At 39.6% G+C, this 24161-nt stretch overlaps 1 protein-coding gene across 1 annotated transcript in view; it reads left to right on the top strand.

The window, feature by feature from the left end:
• The first annotated feature begins 22183 nt into the window (after positions 1–22183).
• Positions 22184–24161, top strand: part of abcc9 (ATP-binding cassette, sub-family C (CFTR/MRP), member 9) — a 50646-nt gene continuing 48668 nt past the window's right edge. The window contains exon 1 of the mRNA XM_056367543.1: positions 22184–22360. Coding sequence (XP_056223518.1) covers positions 22213–22360 — 148 coding nt within the window. The 5' untranslated portion in view covers positions 22184–22212. The remainder of the gene's footprint in view (positions 22361–24161) is intronic.

Genomic DNA, 24161 nt, shown 5'->3' with positions numbered 1-24161 from the left:
ACTTGCTGATCATATAAATGTCTGCTTGACTGACAGTGTTTCTGGTTTGCGGGGTTGACTGGTCGACTAAGTGAGCTGTTAAACAGTGTTGGAATGACCAGGCTGTGTGTGTGTGTGTGTGTGTGTGTGTGTGTGTGTGTGTGTGTGTGTGTGTGTGTGTGTGTGTGTTTACACTGCCTTCTCAAACAAAGCAGATGCAAATACTGACACACACACACTCTTGCGTACACACTCTTTCATGTGTGCCAGAGACACCCTGATACCAGACAATACACATTATGTAGACTTGGGTCGACACACACACAGAAACACACACAGTCATACACACTGCCTCTCATCTTCTCTCATGTGGACTTAAGCAAAGCTTGTTTGCAGCTTCTGCCCACGTTCAGGCTTACCGACATTATCACCAATCAAAAACCTTATATCTGTGCATGATAACCACGGTGCGATTATAGTTGCGGTTATGTCAAATGAGAAATGAGATGAGATCAAAGATTTAACTGCAGTTCAGTTGTAAGTAGTTGATATTTTTCAGTATTTTTAATCCTGCTAGCAGCATAGCAATGTTTGTTGGTCCACCATTATGGTTCAGACTCAAATATCTCAACAACTATTCAATGGTTTCCTATGAAATTTTGTGCAGATGTTCATGGTTCCCAGTGGATGAATCCTGATTACTTTGGAGGTGCCTTGACTTTATCTCGACCACCAGCAGCAGGTCAAGGTTTTCCCTTATTCCTTGTAATATGTCAACATCTACAGGACGGAGTGGCACAAATTTTGATACAAACACTCATGGTCCTCAGAGGATGAACCCTAAGTACTCTGGTGATCCTCTGTCTTTTCCTCCAGCGCCAACGGCAGGTCAGATTGCAATTTGTGTTCTTTTGCTAATTAGCAAATGTTGGCATGCTAACGCACTAAATGGTTAACTTCAACACGTTTACATGAGCTTTGAGCTGGAAGCACTGCCCCATAGTGCTGCTATGATGGTTGTGGACTCAACAGGACAATCAGAGCCAATTAAAATTAATAAACGAGTTTTGATTGGGAAGAAATTAAAATAAAGGGTAAAAGTAAACAAGTTTTTAACTTTTTACATTCAAATAAACGGGGATGAAACCTACGTCAGGAGTGGGATTCGACCACTTGGCTCATCTGACAACTGGGAAGGGGAGGTCACCACAGTCATCCTGTAAACTACATTGTTTGAACGTTGTTTTCTTGTTCTCTTGTTTCTTTAGACGTCTTTTTGTCTCACTCCTTCACAGATGCGGCGTTAAGCCCCATCTGCCCTCCCTCAAAGCCAGATAGTGACCCGTGACCTTTGACTTCGTGTTGTCTGGTCACCTTTCCACATGCCAGCGTGTCTGGTCAGTCATCCATGGATAATACATTCCTGCTAACTGCCCGTCTCTCTGTTTCTCACTGTCATTATTATCTTTGAACTGAGGCTGGGCAAAATAACAGAAACAGAAAAAAAAACACAAAAATCACGTCTGCAAAAATGTCCCTTAAGTTGAAGAACAACTTATACTTATTACTGTATTTTGTATTTTGTTTACACTTGCATTGCTGGATTCTTTTTCTCATTATTTTATAACAAACTGCACATGAAAAAAAAAAAAAACTCACAGAAGTGATTAAAAACTACATGGTTGTTTATATAAGAGCTGTATCTGAAATCCTTCCGTCGTCATGGTTACAAAGATAAACATTTAGTTAAAGATAAGGAAAAATCATGGTGGTGATGGTTAAAAGAAACCAACAGTGACTGACAGGAAACAGGAAACAAACAGTGGTGTAGCAGGTCTCAGTCTGATGTGTTTACCCATCCATCCATCCATCCATCCATCCATCCATCCATTCATCCATCCATCCATCCATCCATCCATGGGAAAATGTGGGCTATTTTTATTTGAGCTGTAGGAGGTATTCAAACACCTCATTATTACAGTGCCCACAGGTGTGTGTGACAGGTGTGTGTGTGTGTGTGTGTGTGTGTGTGTGTGTGTGTGTGTGTGTGTGTGTGTGTGTGTGAGTTTGAATGATAGAGATGTCAGACGTGAATGATTTATGAGTATGTAAATGAGATTGTTGAACTGTTGAAGGACAGTGAAGAGCAAAGCTGTGTAGGTACACACACACACACACACACACACACACATGCAATATTCTGCTCTGTCAAAGCTGCCAATCTGAAACCCAGTTTACTCTCCATTTTAAATGTGCAATAAACATTAGCTGTGTTTCTCAGCCAATAAAAATTCTCATCATCTAAATGAACTGTTTACATTACAGACAGCAGAGCCAGACTGACGCCGCATTTAAATTGAGTCATTTCGAGAAAACACTGAAAACACTGCGGCGCGACCAGCATTATGGCGACATTTAAGATTTCAAAATGGAGTTTATGAAGGATGAAATTTTAAAGATGCTGAGTGTTTTTGTGAAGCTATTCAATGTTTGTAAATTGTCCAAAGTCGATGACACTAATGCCATGTAATCCAGATATGTTTTAAATATTTGTGTCAAATGGGAAAGATGACGTTCACAGGAAGAGGAAAAACACAAGGCCGACTGCTACTGCTTTAAAGTCCAAACGTTACATAAAAGGCCTTTTTGTTATTGTGGCTACACGATTAAAAACCAGACCACAGGTACACCTTCATCAGTGTCAAATCCTGATTCATACAGACATGTGAATGCTACAAGCACATGTTTCATTGTGCTTCAGTCACACACGTGAGATCGCACCTGTAAACATTCAATACTGAATACTGTGTTGAAGATGATGGAAGAGGACACTCCACAGTGTCTCCAGGTTGTGCTGCCAGGAGTCCTCCGACTTAAAACGACCATATAAGTTTGTAGGCCCTACCCTGGGATACGACCCGCAGGATCATACCAGAAGCAGGCATGCCCAACCTATCTCTATATTTATTGCGCATCATTGATGAATCACTTTTCAAAAAAAGAAAACAAGGTGGACACCAAACATAAAACAGCAGCAGAGGATAAATAGGAAATCCTCTGTAGACTAGACCGTCTCATTTTGGTTCAGTCACGCCTTCGTCGAACGCGTCGTCCGAAGGACGTGACCGCCTGAGTTGGGACATATCTACGGTTTGGTTAGGTTTAGGCACAAACTTCTTTCTTAGCTTTCGGAAAAAGATCGTGGCTTGGGTTAAAATAAATACTTCGAGCACCTGTATCATCACGGTTACAATAACAAACACGTATTAAGGTTGTGGGGCGATCATGGAAAGAAGAATCCATCCATACACCCAAACCACCGCTGTGATTGAGACTTTGTTGCTCTTCATGCTACGTCACTTCACTTCCCCCTTTTGCTCCCGTAATTACCACGTCTGCTAGAGGTCGTCTACCTGTAATGTAACTATAAGTCACGGAAAGCTGCTTGCACAGATGAGCTATGGGCTTGTTTTTGACAGCAGGCAAGCCCCCTTTCATCACGGACCACTGAAGAAGTACTCCATAACATGATACAGCTTTGATTTGTAATCACTGTCAACAACACAGGTCACAGGTCGGGACTTTTTTCTTTCTGTTTCTGTTGTGAAACAACTTCACAGGTAGAAAATAAAGATTTGATTGAGGGTCGTAAATGCTGCCTGCCAGCCACGGTTGACTGTAATTCCCAGGCTGCTGCACTGACCCCTCGATTAAATTTCATACCTGTGCAGTCGTCTCTCAATGGAAATATAAGTCATAAACATATGTCATGAAAGGAGACTCACAGTGTGGCTCGAAGGTGACTGTGAGGCATCTGACAACCATTCATTTGTGCTTTGCAAGGCTCAGTTCTCTCCATTCAGATGGGAAAGGCTCCGATTTTGGAGACAAAAAGATGCATTTTCCAGGCAACCTGCATTAAGGTGGACACGGTGTACCATTCTCCACTGAAAGCCAGACTAATGAATTTCCTTTTAGGTGTGTTAACATCCTGGAAATGTGGGTTTCACTGCAGATGAGAAGTGCAAAATAAGAAACATGTATATGCAAGGCTAAATATTGCCCCCATACATCATCAGACCAATACACAGTGCATGGATCTAAACCTGCCGTGTGTCACACAGCAAGAGAAAATGAAAAAAAAACCCAGGTATAACATAACAGGCGGAGTGGGATGTAAATTGAATAGCATGCGAAAGCGGCACAGTACAGTGAAACACAGTGCATTCAGGATGTTATTTAAAAACCCCTATTCACTCCTTCCCGGTGTAATGAAGCTGTTTTTCTGCAGTACACCCACTCCTCACACTTCATTTCTCTCTGGGTAAAAACCTTTTCTCTCATAGTCTCTGTAATGACGCCTTTAAAGGGACAGAATAGCGCTGTTTTGTGTTTCATAGAAAGAAAAGATGATCCAGCATACCAACTACTGATGGAAGAAAACCTTCAAATACAAAGAGTCTTGTTTTTACCTATAAGTGATATGAAAATGTTTTATTTGATTACTTATCTATTCATAAATGACAGAGACAGTTGGACATACGACAGACACAAGGATTAGTTAAAGCCTCAACGAAGTGAATTCGCTGACGCACCAATTTATGTTCCCGTCTGTGAACAGGATACAAGATTGGAAAATGAGTATTGATCGAAGGGAATCATAGAGACCCGGGTTCATCTTCTCTGCAATTATGGAAGAAACAAATTGAGCGATTCCTCAAGTCCATTAAGGAACAAATAGAATATCTTACCTCCATCAATATGGGACTTGTTAACAACACGGCCAATGTGTTGGGAAAGATTAATTGCCCCGCTCTTTAAATGCCCTCTGCCGCACAATTTATTCATAGACCGCTGCCAACTGTTGAGAGGGAGTACTGTTACTAGTGATATTACTGTGACTGTAACATAATGCAGTCTGGTATTGATGGGGGTGACTGGTGGCTCGGCTAGTAGCAGGGAGAGTATAGTAGTAATAGTATGAGTATAGCAGAGTTAACAGTGGGTTTGATGTTCTAAGTCTTTCTGAAGATAAAGAAAAAAACGCTTTTAACTGCTAAATACAAATAACTGTATTTGTTCGATAGACAAATTCCCCGTTTCAATAAATACAAATGTTCCTTAAAGACCTGCTCCAATGAAAATGATTTTCTGGTTTTGGTGTTTTTAATAAGAAATATCATTAGCGAAATAATCAGTCAACGCCAATGATAGCCAGGGTTTCATACGTCATATAACCAAAGAACCAATCCTGTCAGCTTGCAGGGACGGGGGGCGGGGCTAAATACACCTGAAACCTTGTCAGTACAGAGAGCGAGAGTTTGCATTAGCACAACCATTAACACTGTGTCGCCCACTGCCAGTTACAAGCTAACACACAACATAAACAAATAAAAGATGCTAACTACGCTAACCGTAACCTGCTAGTCTCTGATTCTGGTTTCAACAGACTCCTCATGTGGTTGAGTCTCTCTGATGTTTCCTCCTCTAACCATCTTGATACTCTCTGCTCTTTCACCTGTCCACCTGGAGCAAGCAGGTGGTGGTGGGCGGGGCCTGATCCAGAATTTCTCAATGATGGAAGTAAGAGTAGACTAGCTTACAGCCACAGTTTTTTATTTTCGTTCCACTTTTTATGTTGCAAAAAAAACACATTAAACAAAATATTAATCACAGCAGAGTATTTTTTAAATAGTTTGAAACATGTGCGGAGTGGAAATATCAATATCACGTTGACTTTATTGTTTTCTTTCAATGTGCGCTACAGAAAAATGAAAATTTGTTGAGCAGGAGTTGGTGTGAATGTCTGTCTTTATCTGCGTGTGTACTGGTTAATCACACAAGATAAACTGCGAAGAGACATTTTTAGAGGTGTTGGTGGAGGTATTTTTACCCCCCTCCTCCCCTTTTCACTTGCCCCGCCCCGACTTCTGTTCCAGCTCCGCTCTCATGTTCTCATCTCACTCTCAGAGAAAGCACATGCGTTTCAGAATACCTTCAAACAAAACCCCTGCTGTTCTCAGTAAACATGCTAACCGCTGTGTGATTACTTACTTATTCCAGACAGCCTAATGGGGGAATTCAACCCCTAACCCGGGCCACGTTAGTGCCTTGCTGTACACATTGACCTAGACATTGCGAGGAACTACAAGACGAGGCCATGCTAAGAGAGCGTTTGATTCCCTGTGCGTGTGTGTGTCCTGAAAATATGGTGACTGCAGAAGGCTGTGAGACAAAGCGCAGGTAGATTGATGATTGATTAGCTGTGGCTGTCTGGCTGACTGAGACTCATTGGCAGCCGTCACTTTGATGAATTACACCGCTGAGAAAAACACACTGCACTCTGATTACTGCCAGCAAGTGTGTGTGTGTGTGTGTGTGTGTGTGTGTGTGTGTGTGTGTGTGTGTGTGTGTGTGTGTGTGCGCAGGGGCTGATGACCTGTACATAGCCTTAGTTAGGGCATGTACTGTATCTATAGCACATGTGTGTGCATGTTGCTGCTGATATTCTTCCCTTTGTGACTGTGATTCGCTCCGCAGGGATTGTTTTTTGGTGGATGTTGCCAGCGTTGTTTCCATGTTAATCCACCACCTGCGTGTCCACGTTCACGCTCCCCCCCCAAAAAAAATCCCAGTTTAGTATTCTGCCAGAGGAAGCAGCACATCCCCACAAGTCTGGCCCAAGGTCCTACGCCACTCGTAAACAAAGGCCGATTTGTTCATATTTAACAAGATTCATGACAGGTATGTTCGTATTTGTTGTCCCTCAGCTCCACCTGTCAGGGGATGTGCTGAATAATTTATGCTGATAAAGGGCATGCGGTGTCTTTTGATCCAGCAAGGACCGAGATTTGACTGAAGCATTAAAATAATGGGCAATTTATTTAATAAAGGACTTCGAGAGCCGACGCAGGGCTGGACCTACATCGGAGTTTGAGGGCTGAAATTGATGTGGGTGGACAGAAGCTGCTGACTGCTGGTGTTTTGAGCTGAAAGTATTTTTACATGTGCACATTTTTAATGCGAGAAAGTGACATTCAGGGTAAAAGGGTGACTGTGGCGGTTGTGACTCATATATTATAACCTCTTACCTCAACATTTTTATCCTGCAACCTTTTCTTACCTTTTTACTTTAAGAAACCTACACCACTTGTGATTATTTCAACAACTCCTCACATTACCTGCTAATTAATCCTTAAAGTGTTGTATTGATTTGACTCACTGCTTCTCAGGATGTGGTCGTATATCATCTGTCTGCCAGTTGTTTGCTGCATCTCTAGTAGCTCACCAGTTTCTAAAACAGGCACCGAAGAGACATCCACTTCTTGATCCTGTCCTCCATATCTGGTTGTCCTCACGGTAAAATCTACATCCAGAATATATCCAGTTGTTGAGTCTGTACACTGGAAATCCACAACGATCCCAAAGAGGTCCCAGCCAGATACTGAGCCTGAATTAAAAGGTTTATAAACGTACAGAGGGTCTGGACTAATAAACACATCTCTCCAGTGTTGTTCAGTAAGTCCGCTGGGTCAGTGGTTTAAAAATAGCTTTTTGACTGAAAGGTTGTTTAGTTTCTCCCCATGGGTCACAGATTGATTAAGATCAATAGGAGACACTGCAGTTGTCGAGCAGCTTTTTTTTTTTTTTTTTTACCTGTGAGTGTTTTCAGCAATGCTGAGAATATTTTTTTTGAAGTGTTGATCCATAAGAAATTATATTTGTGGTTTTTAGGAAACCAAAAACCATCTCAATATAGTTTTGCATCTCCTCTCTCAGGCTTCTCTCTGGAGCTCTGGCAACAACAGGTCGGTGAGCCAATCAGAAGAGAGTAGGCTCTGATCGTCTCTTCTGATTGGCTCACTGTCTTTTGAATGATTGAATAAAGATATGTCAGATTTCAGGTAAAGAGGAAACCAAATCCTGCAAGGTTGGACAGTGGGTCCAGGTGGCTTGGGGCATGGCTGAAGGCGGTGACTGTATCGTTGTGACATCACAAAGTTACAGAAGTCCTGACAGCTCATTTTACAGGCTCAGTTTCTGAATACAAGCTGTGTGCATTTCTCTGTGGACTGAGGCTTTGATACTTTCACAGTATTAATATAAAACCTAGACCTGCTTTATAATCAAACAACACATGGACATCTACCTTTAGACTATATGGGACCTTTAAGTTCAGCCTTTTTTATAACATTTACAAGTTCACCTCTTTAAGAAAACGTCACTGTTTTCATTTAACTTGTGTAATGTATGGAAGTCAAACAAACACAAACATACAGGATCATGGAGCTTTAAATTTCATTCTTGACTTTATAAACACCAGTTTGAATATTTCTAAATAAATGTGTTGAATCCTTTATTAGCTTTTAGCTGCATCCTTCATTAGTGGATGAAGTTTGATCAGTTGCCATGGAAACTGAACAACATCTGAAAAATCTTCAAGAGAACTGAACAAATCTAATCCGCTGATGAAGGCCACAAGATGCAGCTGAAAGCACTGGATTAACATTAAAACATGTACATCTATTATAAAAAAATATGATTCGTTCACAAAGACACTCACAAAAACACAAAACACACTTTTCCCTCCACACATACGCAGATATACATGAATCCAAAGTAAATAAGAGTGTGTGCAGGAGCGATAGGAAGCCGAAAGCTCACACAAAGACCTCTCAGCCTCCAACACCTCAGTGCGAGTTCACGCGAACAATCGCAGGTGAAGAATGTCATGTGACACAGTAAATTCCCCATTCAACTATTAGCATTTCAATGGCACCAATTCGCACCAGCCCAGCAAACTACACAAGCCTCCTTCTCTGCTGAGGTAAACAATGACGGATGGTTCTCTCCATCAAAAGCATTTTCAAACTGGAGAATGTGCAGCCTCCAAAGTCTCCTTGGTATTAATAAGAACGGTGTCTGTGGGTTCTTGGAAAAATTGCGGCCAATTCAGAATCAAGGTTACCTCCATATATTACCACAAATGAGGGACTTGAGAGAAGTTTTAATAATGCATGTAGGTATGAAACGAATCCTTTGGGTTGTTTTCTTTTTTCTACAACCCAAGTATCATTCAGAACAGAATCAAACAAGATTTCATGATCAAATACAAGAAGAAGAGAAAGAAGTTTTAAGTGCTGTATTATAATTATTTCATGAAACAGAAAGACCTTGGAACCCAAAGATGTCACAAGAGGTGATATAATACCTGTCATGCAGCATCAAAGTAATTCATCAAATAACTAGTGGTGGCACTAATTAGTGCTTTGATACGAACAAATTTACAGATTTAATTTCTTTTTTTTTTTTTACCAAGGTGTATAAGTGATTATCTTCGGAAATGTTGAGTATAAGTTTAACTCTGGCCCAAACAGACGTGGCGTGATCTCATCTAGCTCATGTCCACTTATTCCATTATGTTTAGTGATGCTAAAGACGTGGCTCTAGAGATGGTTAATGTTGGTCGGTCAACTGAAATATTGGATGGATTGTTTTGAAATGTTGTACAGACGTTCATGTTCCCCTCAGGATGAACTGTACAACTTCAGTGAATTGTTACATCCCATGACTAATTTGCACTGGTTTACCTTGTTTTACCAGCACAAGGCCCAAAGTGTCATATAAAGGCTAAATAGAGAGGCCAAATGACTAAGGAAATCAAATAGCTAATAGGAAATGGAAATGCAAATGGGGGGGGGGGTGACCTTTTAAATCCCTGATTAAAATCTGTATTCTGTATAATTCAATTTGTGAATCCAGTTGTTTATTTCTCTTTTTAAACTGCCTTTTCAAATTTATTTTTAAATTCTATTATTTATTCATGAATTCAGTAATGTAGTTTTAAACGATGCACTTAACTGTTTTAAGTAGTTTTTGTAAAGCATCTTTTTTTATCTGAATAATTAAATGATGGATTTTATTTCTTCGTAAATTCTTTTTTAATTCCTCTTTTTATTTGCCCATTAAAACATCAAATAATAAATTACTTTGTAAAAAAAAAAAAAAAAAAAAAAAAAAAATTGCAAACAAATGTATTAATGCACCTTTTGGTACAATTAGTTATTCATTAATGAAGTGCCTGATAATTATTTCTGTGGCACTTATGGTCTTCCATACCCTGTATGTTTTTGTTAGTTAGAATTGCTGCCCTCCTGGGAGGTTTTAAGACGCCTCTGGCAAAAACAAATGTTTCCAAGAGGTTTCTAATGCAGCTGAAATTTTAAACATTTAATTTTCATTACTAATACTGTTGCTGAAGAGGACATCATAATCCATATTAGTAATAGTTTTATGTCATTTCACATGTTGTTGTTGTTGTCTCTAATGTTCTGCAAAGGGCTGGGGTAGACAATAAAGTTGTATTTTATTGTATTATAGTTATAAAGTCAGGCTGAGGTTATCAATAATATCAATTCTACATTAACTATACAAACACACCCACTGGCTCTGTCCATCAAATCACAGCTGGGTGACACCGGGCCTATTAAAGCACTATATATTGTTTCTAAGATGTGATTCTCCTCTTTTATTGTTCTTTCTTTTGTCAGTGTTCTGACTCTAACTGTGACTACAGGTCTGATATGAATACAAAGCTGCGTAATCGCTGCTCCCAACGCCCCTCTGTCCTTGATGAAGGCCGACCTGAACGCCGTGTGTGAACACAGAACATCCTGTCTGGATTTGTGCCCAAGGCTGCCGCAAGTTTTGCTGAAAACCGAGAGGTGCACTCAGCAGAAATAAATAACTTCACGTATGATATTACAGTATATGTGAATGTTGCTGTCATCTGTGACCTGCCCTTTGAGGTGTGCAGCATAAACACACCGAAGCCATAAATCAAAGGGAAAGGTGTTCCGAGGCAAAAACTTTACGGTGTTTGTTTCCTTGATAGTTGAACAAAGGTAATATTACAGTGAACTCCATTACCATCAGTGCTGCATCTAAAGTAATGCATTTCATAGTTCAAATAAATACATTTAAAAAGAAAAGAACAATATCTCAGTGAGTATAATGGGCTCTGACTGACAGCGTGGCTGATACCATTCATGGAAAATCTTTGGATCTGAGAACACAACTACAAATACACTTCAAACTGTGCTCTGCTGTTGTTCCACTTTACAAATATAAAACAAGGACACCTCCTAGTGGCCAAAGAGTGGTTCTAAGAAATGTTGGAAAAACCTACGGGAGACTGTCATGGTGTCAAGGAAATGTGATATGGCAGTGAATAAAGGTTTAGGTCACAGTTTAAACGTCCCTTTATTTCACTATGGACGCTCACACTTGCCCGTGAAGCAAAATTTGATGCAGGATTCGTACAATAAGCATCTGAGTGGGAAAACAATTGTGATTCTGATGCAAATAAATTCTGACAATCCAAATTAGTTTTGACTGATGCGTGACTCCATGCATTTAAGTGTGTAATTCTATTAAGCAGCGGTGAGACAAGAGAGAAGTTGTTATCATAGAAACACTGTAACTAAGGAAAACACGCATTAATGTTTGTTCAATTATCTTCATGTCGTCTCACCATGATGAGCTCTGTGAATTTATGTCACAAAAAGGTGTGAACCTCGACTCCACAGGTGAGTAAGTGGGTAATTTATGATATTTAAAGCAGTTTGAGCTGCCAGGATCTGTCTGGGCTGTAACCCCCAGCAGCACTGCATCCGTCAAACCCTTTTGTTTTTCCCTCCCCCCCCCCCCCCCCCCCCCCCCCCCCCCCCCTCTCATCAAGCCCTCCTCTGTCACATCTGTTTGTGATAATGATTAAAAATGGAACTAATTTCCTTTAATCTGCAGGAATCCCGTCGCGCTCAGATTGGCATCCTTTCATTACGGACTTTTAACGGCTGGCTGCTGCTGAATAACAGGCTTCACCTAGCAGAACAATCCAATAAAAAAAAAAGAAAGAAAAAAGTTCTGAATGTGTAATCAATGTTTCCCGCTGCCTGCTATCTGTGCCGTCTGTCTGATAACCTTCAAGTGTCAAAGAAAACGATGCTCTGTCATCTCTGGGCTGCTGGAGGATGTGATGAAAAACTTCAAAGCAGATGACTGAATTTTACTTGGAAGTTTCTGAGTTTATTATCGTTTCAGTTTTTTTTTCAGTTTGATTTATTGCTCTGATGCTGCAGGAGCAGGTCAGCAACAGTTTATAAAATCACTGTCAGCAAGTCCCCAAAAGGTGGCAGCACAGATTCACAGCTAATGTGTGTGTGTGTTTGTGTGTGTGTGTGTGTGTGTGTGTGTGTGTGTGTGTGTGTGTGCTCTTGTATCTTTGTGAGGACCAACTCCAGTCCTCGACAGTTTTGGTCAGGGAAGATGTTTTTGGAGAATAAGGACATTTTTGGAATGTATGAATAAGATATTTATAAAAAGGATTTTGGGAATTGGGGTGTTTTAGGAACATTTTTGGAAAGAAAGGACATTTTTTGACAAGTGGGGTATCTTGGAAAGCGAGGCAGTGTCTTACTCTTGGCAATGTTTCATCATAAATACAAATGTTTTTGGATGTTTTTGCAAAGTAAGAACAATTTACGAAAGTGAAGGAATTTGTTAGAAAGTGAGTACCTTTACTTGAAGAGAGAATTAAAATTAGGAGATTTTTGTAAGACGAACACATTTTTTGTTGAGTGCGAACATTTATTTGAGATTTTTGGAAATTGAGGATGTATTTGGAAAATAAAAACCTTCTATACGATGAGGATGGCTCTGTCGGTTGGTCCATTTAGTCACTGCTGAGCTCTACTGTAGCCTGACAGAGCTGGTGGCATGGCTGCAGACTCTTTGGCTGCGTCCCAACTGAGGGGCCGTATCCTTTGGAGCCCACAGGCGACATAAGCGTGGCCCTTTGTAGCCGTCGTAGTCTGCAAAGGCAGAACTGAAATGAAACGGTCTGGTCTAGGGAGGATTTTCTCTTAATGTAACCAGCTGTGCCCGCCCTGTCACCTAGCAACCTTGACGACACGTAATTTTTTTAAGGCCCATGGTTTTAAAATGAAAAACCAAATACTCATATTTAAAAGTGTAATTCTCTGGCTCTCTGTCGGCGTTGTTTGCTGCCATATTATTTACGTTACTGGAATGCAATGAATCTTGGGAATCTTTCTGTCCCATGCTTTTATTTCATACACATTCATGGAGGTGCATTGACTTGGTGGTTTTAAATTATAATAAAGCTAAAAATGATGCTATGCTAACAAATACATTAACATTAAAGCTTGCAATTTTTCAAAACTAACCACATTTTTTAGAAAGTGATGAGATTTTTGTAAAACAAGAACATTTTAGAAACGCGGATATTTTTGCAAAGTGGGAACTGGTTTGGAAAGTGAGAAGGGGTTAGGCTTAGAACTAGGTTAAGGTTTATGTTGAGCTAAGGGTCATTGTTATGCATGGAATCAGGATGTCAAAGGTCAGTGTTAGGGGCCAGAGGACGCGTTATGACAACGGAGGTCCTCACAAGGGAGCAAGTACAACTACCCACTTCCTGTTCTGGGGCGGCATGACGGTCAAACACTTCCCTCAGGAGGGAGCTTTCTCACGCTGTGGAGTATGAGCGCACACACACAAACAAACATCACATGGATGCAGCACACAAAAACACAGCAAAAAAAAAAAAAAAACACATTTAAGCACATGAAAGTGCTGGTATACAGGATTGATTGATGTCAGGATTGAACCTTTGTTTCATTTATGATGATGATTTAATCTCTATCTATGTGGGTGTCACTGTGGGTCTTCTTGTAATCGTACGTCGCAAGTGCTACTTCCTCCTCTGGTGACACAAAGGGCAGAGGTGAAAGTTGAACAGCTGTCTGATTCTTTTTCTACTGTATGTGAGTGTGTGTCTGTGCATGTAAAAACACTAGAGGGGAGGGTGTGTGGGAGTGTTTGTCAAACCCTGGGGGAGATTAAGGGGCTATAGGGTACGGCACTTTGTGTGTGTGTGTGTGTAGGGGTTAGAGGTCAAGCTCTTCCCTTAACAGTTTCTTGGGAAACACTGGTTGATGGGAATCTCCTCACACTGTCCCTCGCTGTGATGAATACATGCATATACAGCCATGACAGACTGATCTCTCTTGATCACAGATGATGAATCAGCTATGGAGGTTGGACATGGTGGACATGGTGACGTCATTTCCATTTGACCACACAATTATATGCTGCCCTCATAGCAGTTTATTTTAAATGTTTGTGTTTTCTGTAACATATTTACACTGTAAGCCTAGTGAAGAAAGCATTGATTTTGGAAAACAAATTATTTTTTTTCCAGAAATAAAAATCTCTCAACTGTGTTAGTCGTACTTTTAAACATCACCTTTGGCGTTTGTGCTTATACAAATTTTAAGTAAAAATAAATGTTTCTCAATATTGTATTGTATTGTATTGCACTGTATCAACACTGTATTGTATTGTTACCATAGACAGAATATAAAAACGGACGTCGACTCCAGCTATGGAAAATGAAGCCAATGCGGAAATGCCTTAAACTTGCCTTCTATCGAATGAAAATGACCCTACTTGTCACTTGATTTGTTACCTCAGTAAACATTTTCGTTTTTTGTTTATGGTCTGAATCGCTAGTTTGAATTTTTCTTCAATACAACATGATGTTCATTTTTCAAATTATGGTCCTATTTAAAAGAAAATAGACGTTAAAGCATTGTTGTTTTAGGGCGTGGCTACCGCGTGATTGGCACACAGGGGGACCTGCCTGTTAATCCGGATATGACGTCAGAGCGATGTGTCGGACATTTGACTTGTCAGTGTGTTTTCAGTTCATCGAAGTTAGCTCCAACATGTTGTTTGCCTGAAAATGTCTTGTTCGGCGTTCAGTTGTTCTGAAAGACACTCAGAGGAATTGGCGGGTTAAATTTTTTCCGGTAAGTACCTTTTGTTTTAAGCCTATTTCTTTGCTAGCCAAAATTAGCATCCCTGTTAATATCACAGTTCAGGTGAAGATGCACCTTGCTAACCAAGCTAAACAGGCTAGCGCTAGCGTTAGCTGATAACTTAGCGATTGCTATGCTAACGGTACCTGGCCCCGCTGGGCTGATAACCTGTGTCAACCTGGGTTAGCCCGTGGAGGTGTTCAGTCAAAGACCAATAAAAAGGTAGTTACATTTAATCGACGTTAATCTAACGAGGTTTGGTTTGTTTTTCTCCCACGTGACCCAGTTGAAGTGATCTGCGTTAGTGTAATGCACAGCGTTAATGTTAGTTAATACAGGGTCCATCAAGAAGTAGTGATAGTTCAAGTTAAGATAACGTGAGGTATACAAAATGTGTAGAGAAATATTTGTCATATAGAAGATTGTTCATTTAATACTCAAACCAATCCTCAACTGAAGCAGACATTCATGCACCTATCCTGACAGCTGATAGATATTTGTGATTAACTGTGATCCACCGCATCTTAACTCAAGTGTTTGTCTTTTATTGTTATTTGAAAGGTTTCCACACTGTGAAAACTGAGTGACCTGTGCCAACAGAAGGAGGATCTCATGTACAGAGCAGCCCATTTGTTTCCATTCATCTGGTTGTGGTGAAGGGAGACTTCATGGACATCCTTAGCTCTCAAATGTGCTGTGATGATGATGATGATGATGATGATCTTACCTGCAACTTCATTTCTGCTGTTCTTGTCAGGTGACGGTAGCAACACTTTTAAGAACAGAATTTATAAATATTAAACTGTGATTAAGTGATGGATCAACTCTAGCACTGTCACCACCTCCACAGGTGAAAGTATTTACCAATTAACATCAGCATGTTTTTTGATCTTTCATTGTTGTTGGACAACAACATTTAAATATTTCTAGTATTTATGTTGTTGATTAAAGCTAAAATAGAAGTAGTCACACAGTGCTGTACGTGTTACTATTGTGAAAATTCATACCAGATGTGCTCTATAAAAAGCATCAACAAAGTTAAAGCAAGAGCTTCATTAATAACTTTATTGGACATTATAAACTACATTAATTTAAACAATTTACAACACTGGAAACATATAAGAGAATGTAATAAATGGATTAATTAAATACTGTAGTGAACAATTTACAATCAACTGTAACTATTTAGAATCGAAAAATAGTTGTGGATGAAGTTAAAGCTGAATTTCACTGTCATATGTAAGTTTGCTTAATAAAAAGAAGTAGTTGAATCAACAATGCAACAGAACTTTTAGTAACAAGTATAATCATTATTTACCATGAGTCCTAATGTGACAGTTAATATTTATTTGCTCCAGTAACAATCTCCCTCTAAATAAGTGACACTGTTGGAACAACACACTGATATCAACTATAATGGCTGAGGACTATGAAATATGAACTCTAATGTTTTAAATTATTGACAGTTTGTTACAGCTACAGTGGAGTCCAAAAGTCATGTGATTGTATGTCTAACATGGGGCAGAGAGTGTAATACGACAGTGAGGGTGTAGGGAGCAAGGACAAGCATAGCTGATATGACTGAACATTACATTACATTACATTAAAAAATACTATATTATCATATAAGACACTGTGTGTATGTTTGGGAAGAGAAGATCTTCATGTGTGGACACTGCAGGTGGAGGTGGTGCAGGGCCTCCATCATTGCTGCAAGAGGTCGTAGGTGTCCCCAAAGATCCAGACTTTGGCTGAATGGAATAAAACATTATAATAGAGAGAAATCATATCAATATCATATTGTAGAGTATAGAGAAAAAGAGCAGCACTCTGGTTAGATGATCACAGATATCTGAAAATACATTATTCCCTCAGCTTAGTTGTAATAAACAGTCTGCTGAACTGTTTTACATTAAATAACAATAGAATAGAAACTAATACTCACTTTGGTGTCATTGTGCAGGTGCATATGTCATGATGGTTCTCTCTTTTACAAATCTCTTTGCCACAAGCACAATTTTTACAGGCACAAACTTGAATTTCTCATGCGGGTTTATTTTACAGGTTTACAATGGTTGATTTACAACAACAAATATTGGAATTACACCACTCATCCACACCATCAAACTTTACAGTCACAGTTCGTCCTGGATCTTGTGGCTGATTTGACAATGGTTCAGTCAGGGTGTTCACAAGCTTTAAGTGCATCCTTCAGGTTTTTGTGTTCCCTTTCTTGAGCCTGGACACTTGGCACATTATCAGCTCTTTGTTGCAGGGTTCTGATAACTCCTAGCTAACTTCCAGTGGGTGGTGAGCGGGGCATTTTCCATTCATTTCAGATTTTATATTAAATTGCAAGGAACCTATACTGCTAAATCTAATATTTACTCAGGGCTTTTCTCTGGTTTAAGATGGTTTAAACCCTCCACTTACCTCTCCTGTCAGAGAAGGTGCATTGTTTCTTTATTAAATGTCACTGTACACTCTATTCACAGCACCTGCATGTGTAAAAAGGGTATTATTTTTATATATATATATATATATATATATATATATATATATAAATAGCCCACTCAGCTCTGTGGTGCTTATTTGGCTTTAGTTTGATCTACATTTGCCCATGTTGTTTCTTGTAATTATGCATTATTACAAATTTCAGCGGAAAAAGCCAGCCACCATATCTGGGAATGCGCGCGAGTGTGTGCGTGCGTGTCTGCTGTGCTGCTAGAGCGCCATAATACCCTTTCTGAGAGGACACTACAGTTAATGTGAAAGGAGGCATTTCCTGTCCCTGTGCCTTCAGTATAAACTGCAATATTGTAAGACGTGCACGGGAATTAAGATTCGGAAAGGGACGCTGTGACCCAAGAGTGCCCACAGACCTGCGTCAGAGGCCGGGTAAGTGCCGGGGAAGGCTTTCCCATTTTGTCCCCGTGTCATTCACAGCCAGGCGACAGCATCCTCAGTGTGGTGTAACACGACGTTCTCAGTTTAGAGAGATACGTAGGTGTTCGCTCAACGTGAAAGACGTAACCTACACCAGACTTCATCGAACAATCTTAAAATTTGAAGCCATTTTCACTCTTAAGTAAAAGTGCATTGGTTAGGAATGTATTTCAATAGAAAGTATTTATCAAGAGGAGATAAATCTTCATTTCGGCATTCATATAATCCACCAAGTTTATTTATTAAAGCAAAATATGAGCTTGATTCACGCTGGGCTCCCTTGCGGTTCACGATGTATTGGCGTGCTTCTGGTGGAAGGGGGTTGTGGGACTTACAGACGGGGCAGTTCAAAACATTAGAAGTTTTAAAAAGATGCGTCTTCCTACATTATTTTTATTCTTGCCGAATGTGAGAGTGGATCCGACTGACTTGGAAAAATACATTAAGTTACCTTTCGTTAATATTGATATTTGATTATATGTGAAAAAACATTAAATTGAATAATTTCTGAATTGAGTTTTGTTCATGTCAAAGGGAGATGACTGAATCACATTATGCTGCGCTATATGTGAAAGGCACCAGCTTCATTTACCATTTACCTTTTAATATTCTTGTGATAACACAGTGCAGGAATTGCACCTTATTGTTCTGGATTGTGCTTCTTACATAAATACAGTCGACAGCAAGGGATTGTTCGCTTCAGTGGGCTCTGACCGTATCCAAGGTCTCTCCCCCGATGCGTTTTAATGCCAAGCAAATTGTGTCACGAGTGAATCCTGCATCCTCTCTGATTCAGCGAGGGTTTGGATTATGGATGATTTCACAGCAGCTGTGCATTCACCCAGTCCAAATCATATTCTGAGACTGTAAACAATTATAAATATTATTGCATATGCTTATGTAAAAACGTTATTTTTGTATTCTCTTAAAGGTAGTTAAATAGTGCATAATATTTCTAGGGTGTTAAAAAAAAAACATTCATGACTAAATATAGTCACTTGGAGATTTGTGGCTTTATAAATATTTAAGAGCGCTCTCTTATTTTGTGCTTTTATTTAATTTATTTCCTAATTAATTTAATGCTAAAAGAAAAAAAAAATCTGTTCTGGTATTCCCAGCACAACTGACTGGAAACAGATTTTTTTTTTTTTTACAGTGGTCTAATGTTTTTAAAAATATATCCAAACACCAGCAACAGCATGGCTTTGTTGTGCTGCAGAGGTTGAATCCCGTTCTTAGACCTGCAAATGATAAATTATCAGACTTTATGCCAAAACTGTAACAGATGAGGAGATATTACTTAAGTTGCAGGTTTGTAAACTGTGTGAAACCTACATGTCAGTAGGCTGTTGAAGAAGCAGCCCATAATAAACCCCCCTCTCACCGCTAAACTGGTTCAAGTTTGGAAATCTGATAGGAGGGAAAGTTGGATCAAGTTCTCTGAAATCACGTAAACGTATAGAGGAATTTACGAAGTGTATACCTTCAAAATAAAAGCAGCTTTTGTCACCAGAGGAGAAATACTGTTCTCTGGGAAAATTGATGAACATATAGTAGTAGCAAAGGTCAACAGGGAAAAATATAATGTAGAGTAATTCAATAATTGATTTTGGAACGATGAAAATTATAATACAAGCTGTGATCTGCAGTGTTTGAAAGTTTGTAATGTTTTCATATTCCTTGGAGACATAGCAGCATGTCATAGTCGTTTCACGGACAACACATAGTTTTCATTCTTTATTATGCATTGTTCCTAAGCTGCGAGTAAAAGAAATCAGATTGATTCTCTTTCTTCTGTGTTTTAGTCATTGAGTCTCTTATTTTGGAAGGCTACAACCGGAAGCGTTGTGTCGTACTCGGTGCAGCCTGACGCCGCTGGCAGACACAGGCAGCAGTATGCGGAGCAGCTGATGCTCTTACTGGGCTAAAAATAATCAACTTTTTTCTCTCCGACTCTCACTGTTAATTGTTTCTTTTCCTCTTTTTCTTTCCCTCTATCTGTTTTCGACTGTTTTTTTTTTATTTTTTTAAACCCCCCCCGGGCATCACGAATGAACCGCTGTCAGTGAGGATAATTACTTTTCTCTGAGGTAAGAGACGTTTGGTGTTTTAATATTAGCCGAAAGTCGTCTTTCTCATTTAACTAGCTTAACTTAACGACTCTGTTGAACTTCACTGGTGTGTAAATTAGCTTTGGTATGTTATTTGGAGCCATGTTTAGCTCTTTGAAAAGATTTGGTTCGGTTAATGGGGCTGTAGTCCAATGCAGGTGTTGTTTTTGGTTAAAGGTGAAACGTAATTTACATACATTTGTATAAATTAGCACCATATTTTTGGTGTCAACTGTCCAGACTAACGGCTGCGCCTGTTTGGAGCCAAATTTCTGTTTTCATAGTTTCCACAACGAAGTTACATTTTTTTATGTGCTATATTAATATGCTCAATAAATCACTGGTTAACGGGCGTTTACATGGGAAAGCTTCAGCTCTGGCATTTATTGTATATTCTTAAGTTTTCATTTTTGGACAAGAACAGTCAGAACTTAAATAGAAACATTAATATTGTTTTTTCACCATCTGCCTTTATGCTCAGTTTATTAAATTAGTTATTATTTTTCTACAGTATGGCACCAAATCACACGGTGCATAACTTGATCCAAACAAAGATGGCCGCCAGATGCAGCCGTTTGACCGTCTTTGTTTTTTTGTTTTTTTTCCAGAAAATTCCCACATTCCTGACATGTAATAATATAAGTTATAGTAAATCTTATATGACGGAAATATTCAGTGAACTCTATGACTTCTGAATTTGGATGTACACCTCTTGTTCTTTTTCCTCAAACCGAGGAAGTGGCAGATCCTTTCCCAGAGTGAACGTCTCTTCTTTAGGCTCTGGCTCCAGTTTTAGGGCCTCAGAAAGTGTGAACAACTCCTCCGCCTCCTCCTGCTCCTACAGCTGGGCATTTTTTGCCTGGAGGGCCTGAACCTTAACTTTGGTGACAAACTCAAGGTTGGTTGAGGTCAGTTCTTCCAATCTTGCTTTTAGGCTCTCCACTTCCTGATGGAGGGCATCTTTCTCCATCCTCAGCCCCTGGATCACCTGCTTTCCGGCGTTGGACTCTTCCTCTTCTTTGAGCTGCTGCTAATGGATTTCCTTTTGTTGGCGCAGCTTTCAGCGGCTCTTTTGTTCCTGTGTTCAAAGATTTCTTTCGCTCAGTTTTGCATGTCACTTGTTGTACGGTCTGAACATAAATTACCTGCTGATGTCATAGAATGATAGTTTAATAGTCAGAGGAATAGTCCAAAGTTGTTCCATAGTTGTGGTTCCACCTTGGTTACCTTGGTTACTGTCATGGAGGAAATACAAAAAATTTCACAGTCGACACTGCACTTCCAAGTTTGAAGTTGATCGTATGAGCGGTTGTCGAGAAAATCATAAGAAAAGACAGACAGAGAGAGATCCCTGCATTTATAATTAGATCAATCAACTAATTATTGCAGCTCTAATCAAGTCAGTACAGTAGAGTGAGTTACATTACTCTGTTTTGCTATAGTGCTAATGCTTTTGTTGTTTACATAAAAAATGTGACACATGAGGGCAATTTTCAAATCACAGGTGTAATTTCTGTTATAACATAAACTATTAACGTTTTATTAAGCTGTAAGAAGTGGGAGAATCTTTCAGTGACTGTTGGTACTTACTTATAGCTAATTAATGCCAATTTTGTGAGTTTGCTAAACTACAATATGACAACTTTAGCTGTTGACTGGTTGATATACTCTCTTCAAGCAGGTGTTTATGCTCAGCCAATTATGGCTTCAGCACTCTGATGATGTTTGAAGATAAAGTCTGTGTTTTTTTTTCTGCTGTAGAGTGGTGAGTCATTGCACAAGTAACTCCATCGATCAATATTTTATGAACTGAGCTCATCTTAAAAAGTTTTTATCAGGACGGCTGATAGGCAGCTCATCCTGTTAGTCTGTGAAGCTGATGTCAGCTCTGATCTCTAAGCAGTTAAATAAAGAACAACCTGAGTGTCCTCATGGCCTCATGATTATTTGTAATAACATTCCCAACGTGTGGCCTTTCCAGCACTTACATTCGTTTAACATTAAAACAGTGCCCCTGAAATATCTCTCGTGCTTCACATTGGAGTGCATCTGTGTTTCTGTGTAAGTGTGTGTGCACTTGAATGTGTGACATACCACAAACATGTTGGATCCATTCTCCAGAGGTCGAGCCAAAGCACTGTTGTTGACCCAGACAGCCAACGCTTTAAGGATCATAGAGAAACATTATATAAAACACAGTACAGTACATATTCACCTATTTTGGCATCTTTTTCACAGACTGACTCGAGGCTTGTGTGGAGCAGTTGGGTGGTGGCATGGCCTTGTCGTTTTGCGGCAACGACAAACGTATGAATGCCTACAGCGTGGAAGAGGGCGTGCTGAACAATGGCTGCTTTGTGGACGCTCTCAACCTGGTCCCCCATGTCTTCCTACTCTTCATTACCTTCCCCATCCTCTTCATCGGTAGGTGATCTTAACCCCCCCCACTTCTAAACATCTTCAGGAGAAGTGCTGGGTATTGTGGAACAAAATAATCTAGATTGAGTACACAAAAGAGTCCCAAGTGGTTCATCCTGTGTTATGTGTGTTCTGACAGATGTGTAAGTGTTTCCTGCTTAAGCCTCTAAGAGCCTCACCTTTTCTGCTGGACAGTCTCAGAAGTCGGTGCAGCTGTCAGGATGTAACTAATCCAGTGAGGATTAGTGAAGCACAGTCACACAGACAGTTTGATCTTTGTTTTGATCGTCTAGTGCAAGTGATTATTGGACACTCATTGTCGTGAACATGCTTTTTTTTTTTTTTTTTTACTGTGACTGACCAGGGTGAACCAGCCCCAGTGCATGCTGGGATAGACTGCAGCCCCATGTGACCCTGTGTAGGATAAGAGGTTTTGAATAGATGGATAAGTAGATGACGTGATTGAGCGGTGTTATGCACGAAGTTAAATTAATGTCAAATTAAGACACTTCATCATATTGATGCATGTCAAACTAAAATCAACATCACCATAAAACTCCAAATTAATTTGCCCAAAAAGACACAAGACACACTGTTGAGACAGGCTGTGTTTCTAATTATTAATATAGTTGGAAATGTCAATGGACTTTTAAATGAGGTTTTCTCACCTCTGGAACAAAACCCAGAAGTTTTCTCTCTATTGTATATCAGTTAGTTTAACATAGTTATATACAAATGTTGATATCTGAATCTAAATGAATTTGATAAGGGATTCAGACTTGATAAAATGTTGTCAAACCTCGACCCTCGTGATCAGAAAGAAACAGCTCAGTCACGCAGACGTGAACGACTCCCTGTCATCTGGCCACTACAGCAGATGTGTCAGTGATACACTGCCAACAACACCACACCCCCCAACTTAACACACATATGCACACACGCGCGCGCGCACACACACACACACACACTTTAAGGCACTTCCTTGTCACTAGTGTGAACATTAAGCAGCTTTGAAGAGCAGTTAAGATGGGATTAGAGCAACTTGTCAGTGATCCACTGGCGGCTGGACATTTTCTGCAGGAAACGGTAAAACAAACAGTAAAATAAACTGCAGTAAACACACAGTGATTCTAAAGAAAGAATACTGATAATATAACAGTATATTGAGGGGGTAGGTTTGCACATATTATCTTTTACTGAAGGCATGGTTTGGTATTTTGTGTGTGTGTGTATTTGTGTGTGTGGGGTAATAGTAGTAGTTTATGGGAATCCTTCTGACCAGGAGCCCTCGGCCTGCTCCCCAAGGACTGACTAATTGATGCTTCCTGGTTCTGAGTTTTTATGGTCTCAATCCCCTGAGCCTCCAAATGGCTGCAGTCCATTTTGTTAAGAGTAGAACAAAAACTAATAAGAAACTATGTCATCAATGTCAGCACAAGTAAAACCCCACGTTAGTGGCCCATAGTATCACCCATTTTAACCAATAAACTGGATGATAGTTTCTGCAATGATCAGTTGATTGACCGATAAGACAGAGAATGAATTAGCAAGTATTTTGATAATTGATAAATCATTTAAATGGATTTTCATGCCAAACTTTGATTGACATTTCATCACTGTTCGCTGATGGTTTTTATACCAAATGATTAATCAAGACATATATTGTTGTTATAATTAGAGGATATTCTTAGTTTTTGTGAGAGTTTTATTTTCCGAATGGTTGGAATATTATCATTTTTAAATTTTTCTGCCCTGTCAAAGACATAACTCTGAACTGGTGGAAGTTTTGAAATGAAAGTGACCACAA

Source organism: Seriola aureovittata, chromosome 22 (assembly GCF_021018895.1).
Source record: "Seriola aureovittata isolate HTS-2021-v1 ecotype China chromosome 22, ASM2101889v1, whole genome shotgun sequence".
Lineage (NCBI taxonomy): Eukaryota > Metazoa > Chordata > Actinopteri > Carangiformes > Carangidae > Seriola > Seriola aureovittata.
Note: the sequence above shows the minus strand (reverse complement) of the source record. Positions and strands in the feature narration are given on the sequence as shown.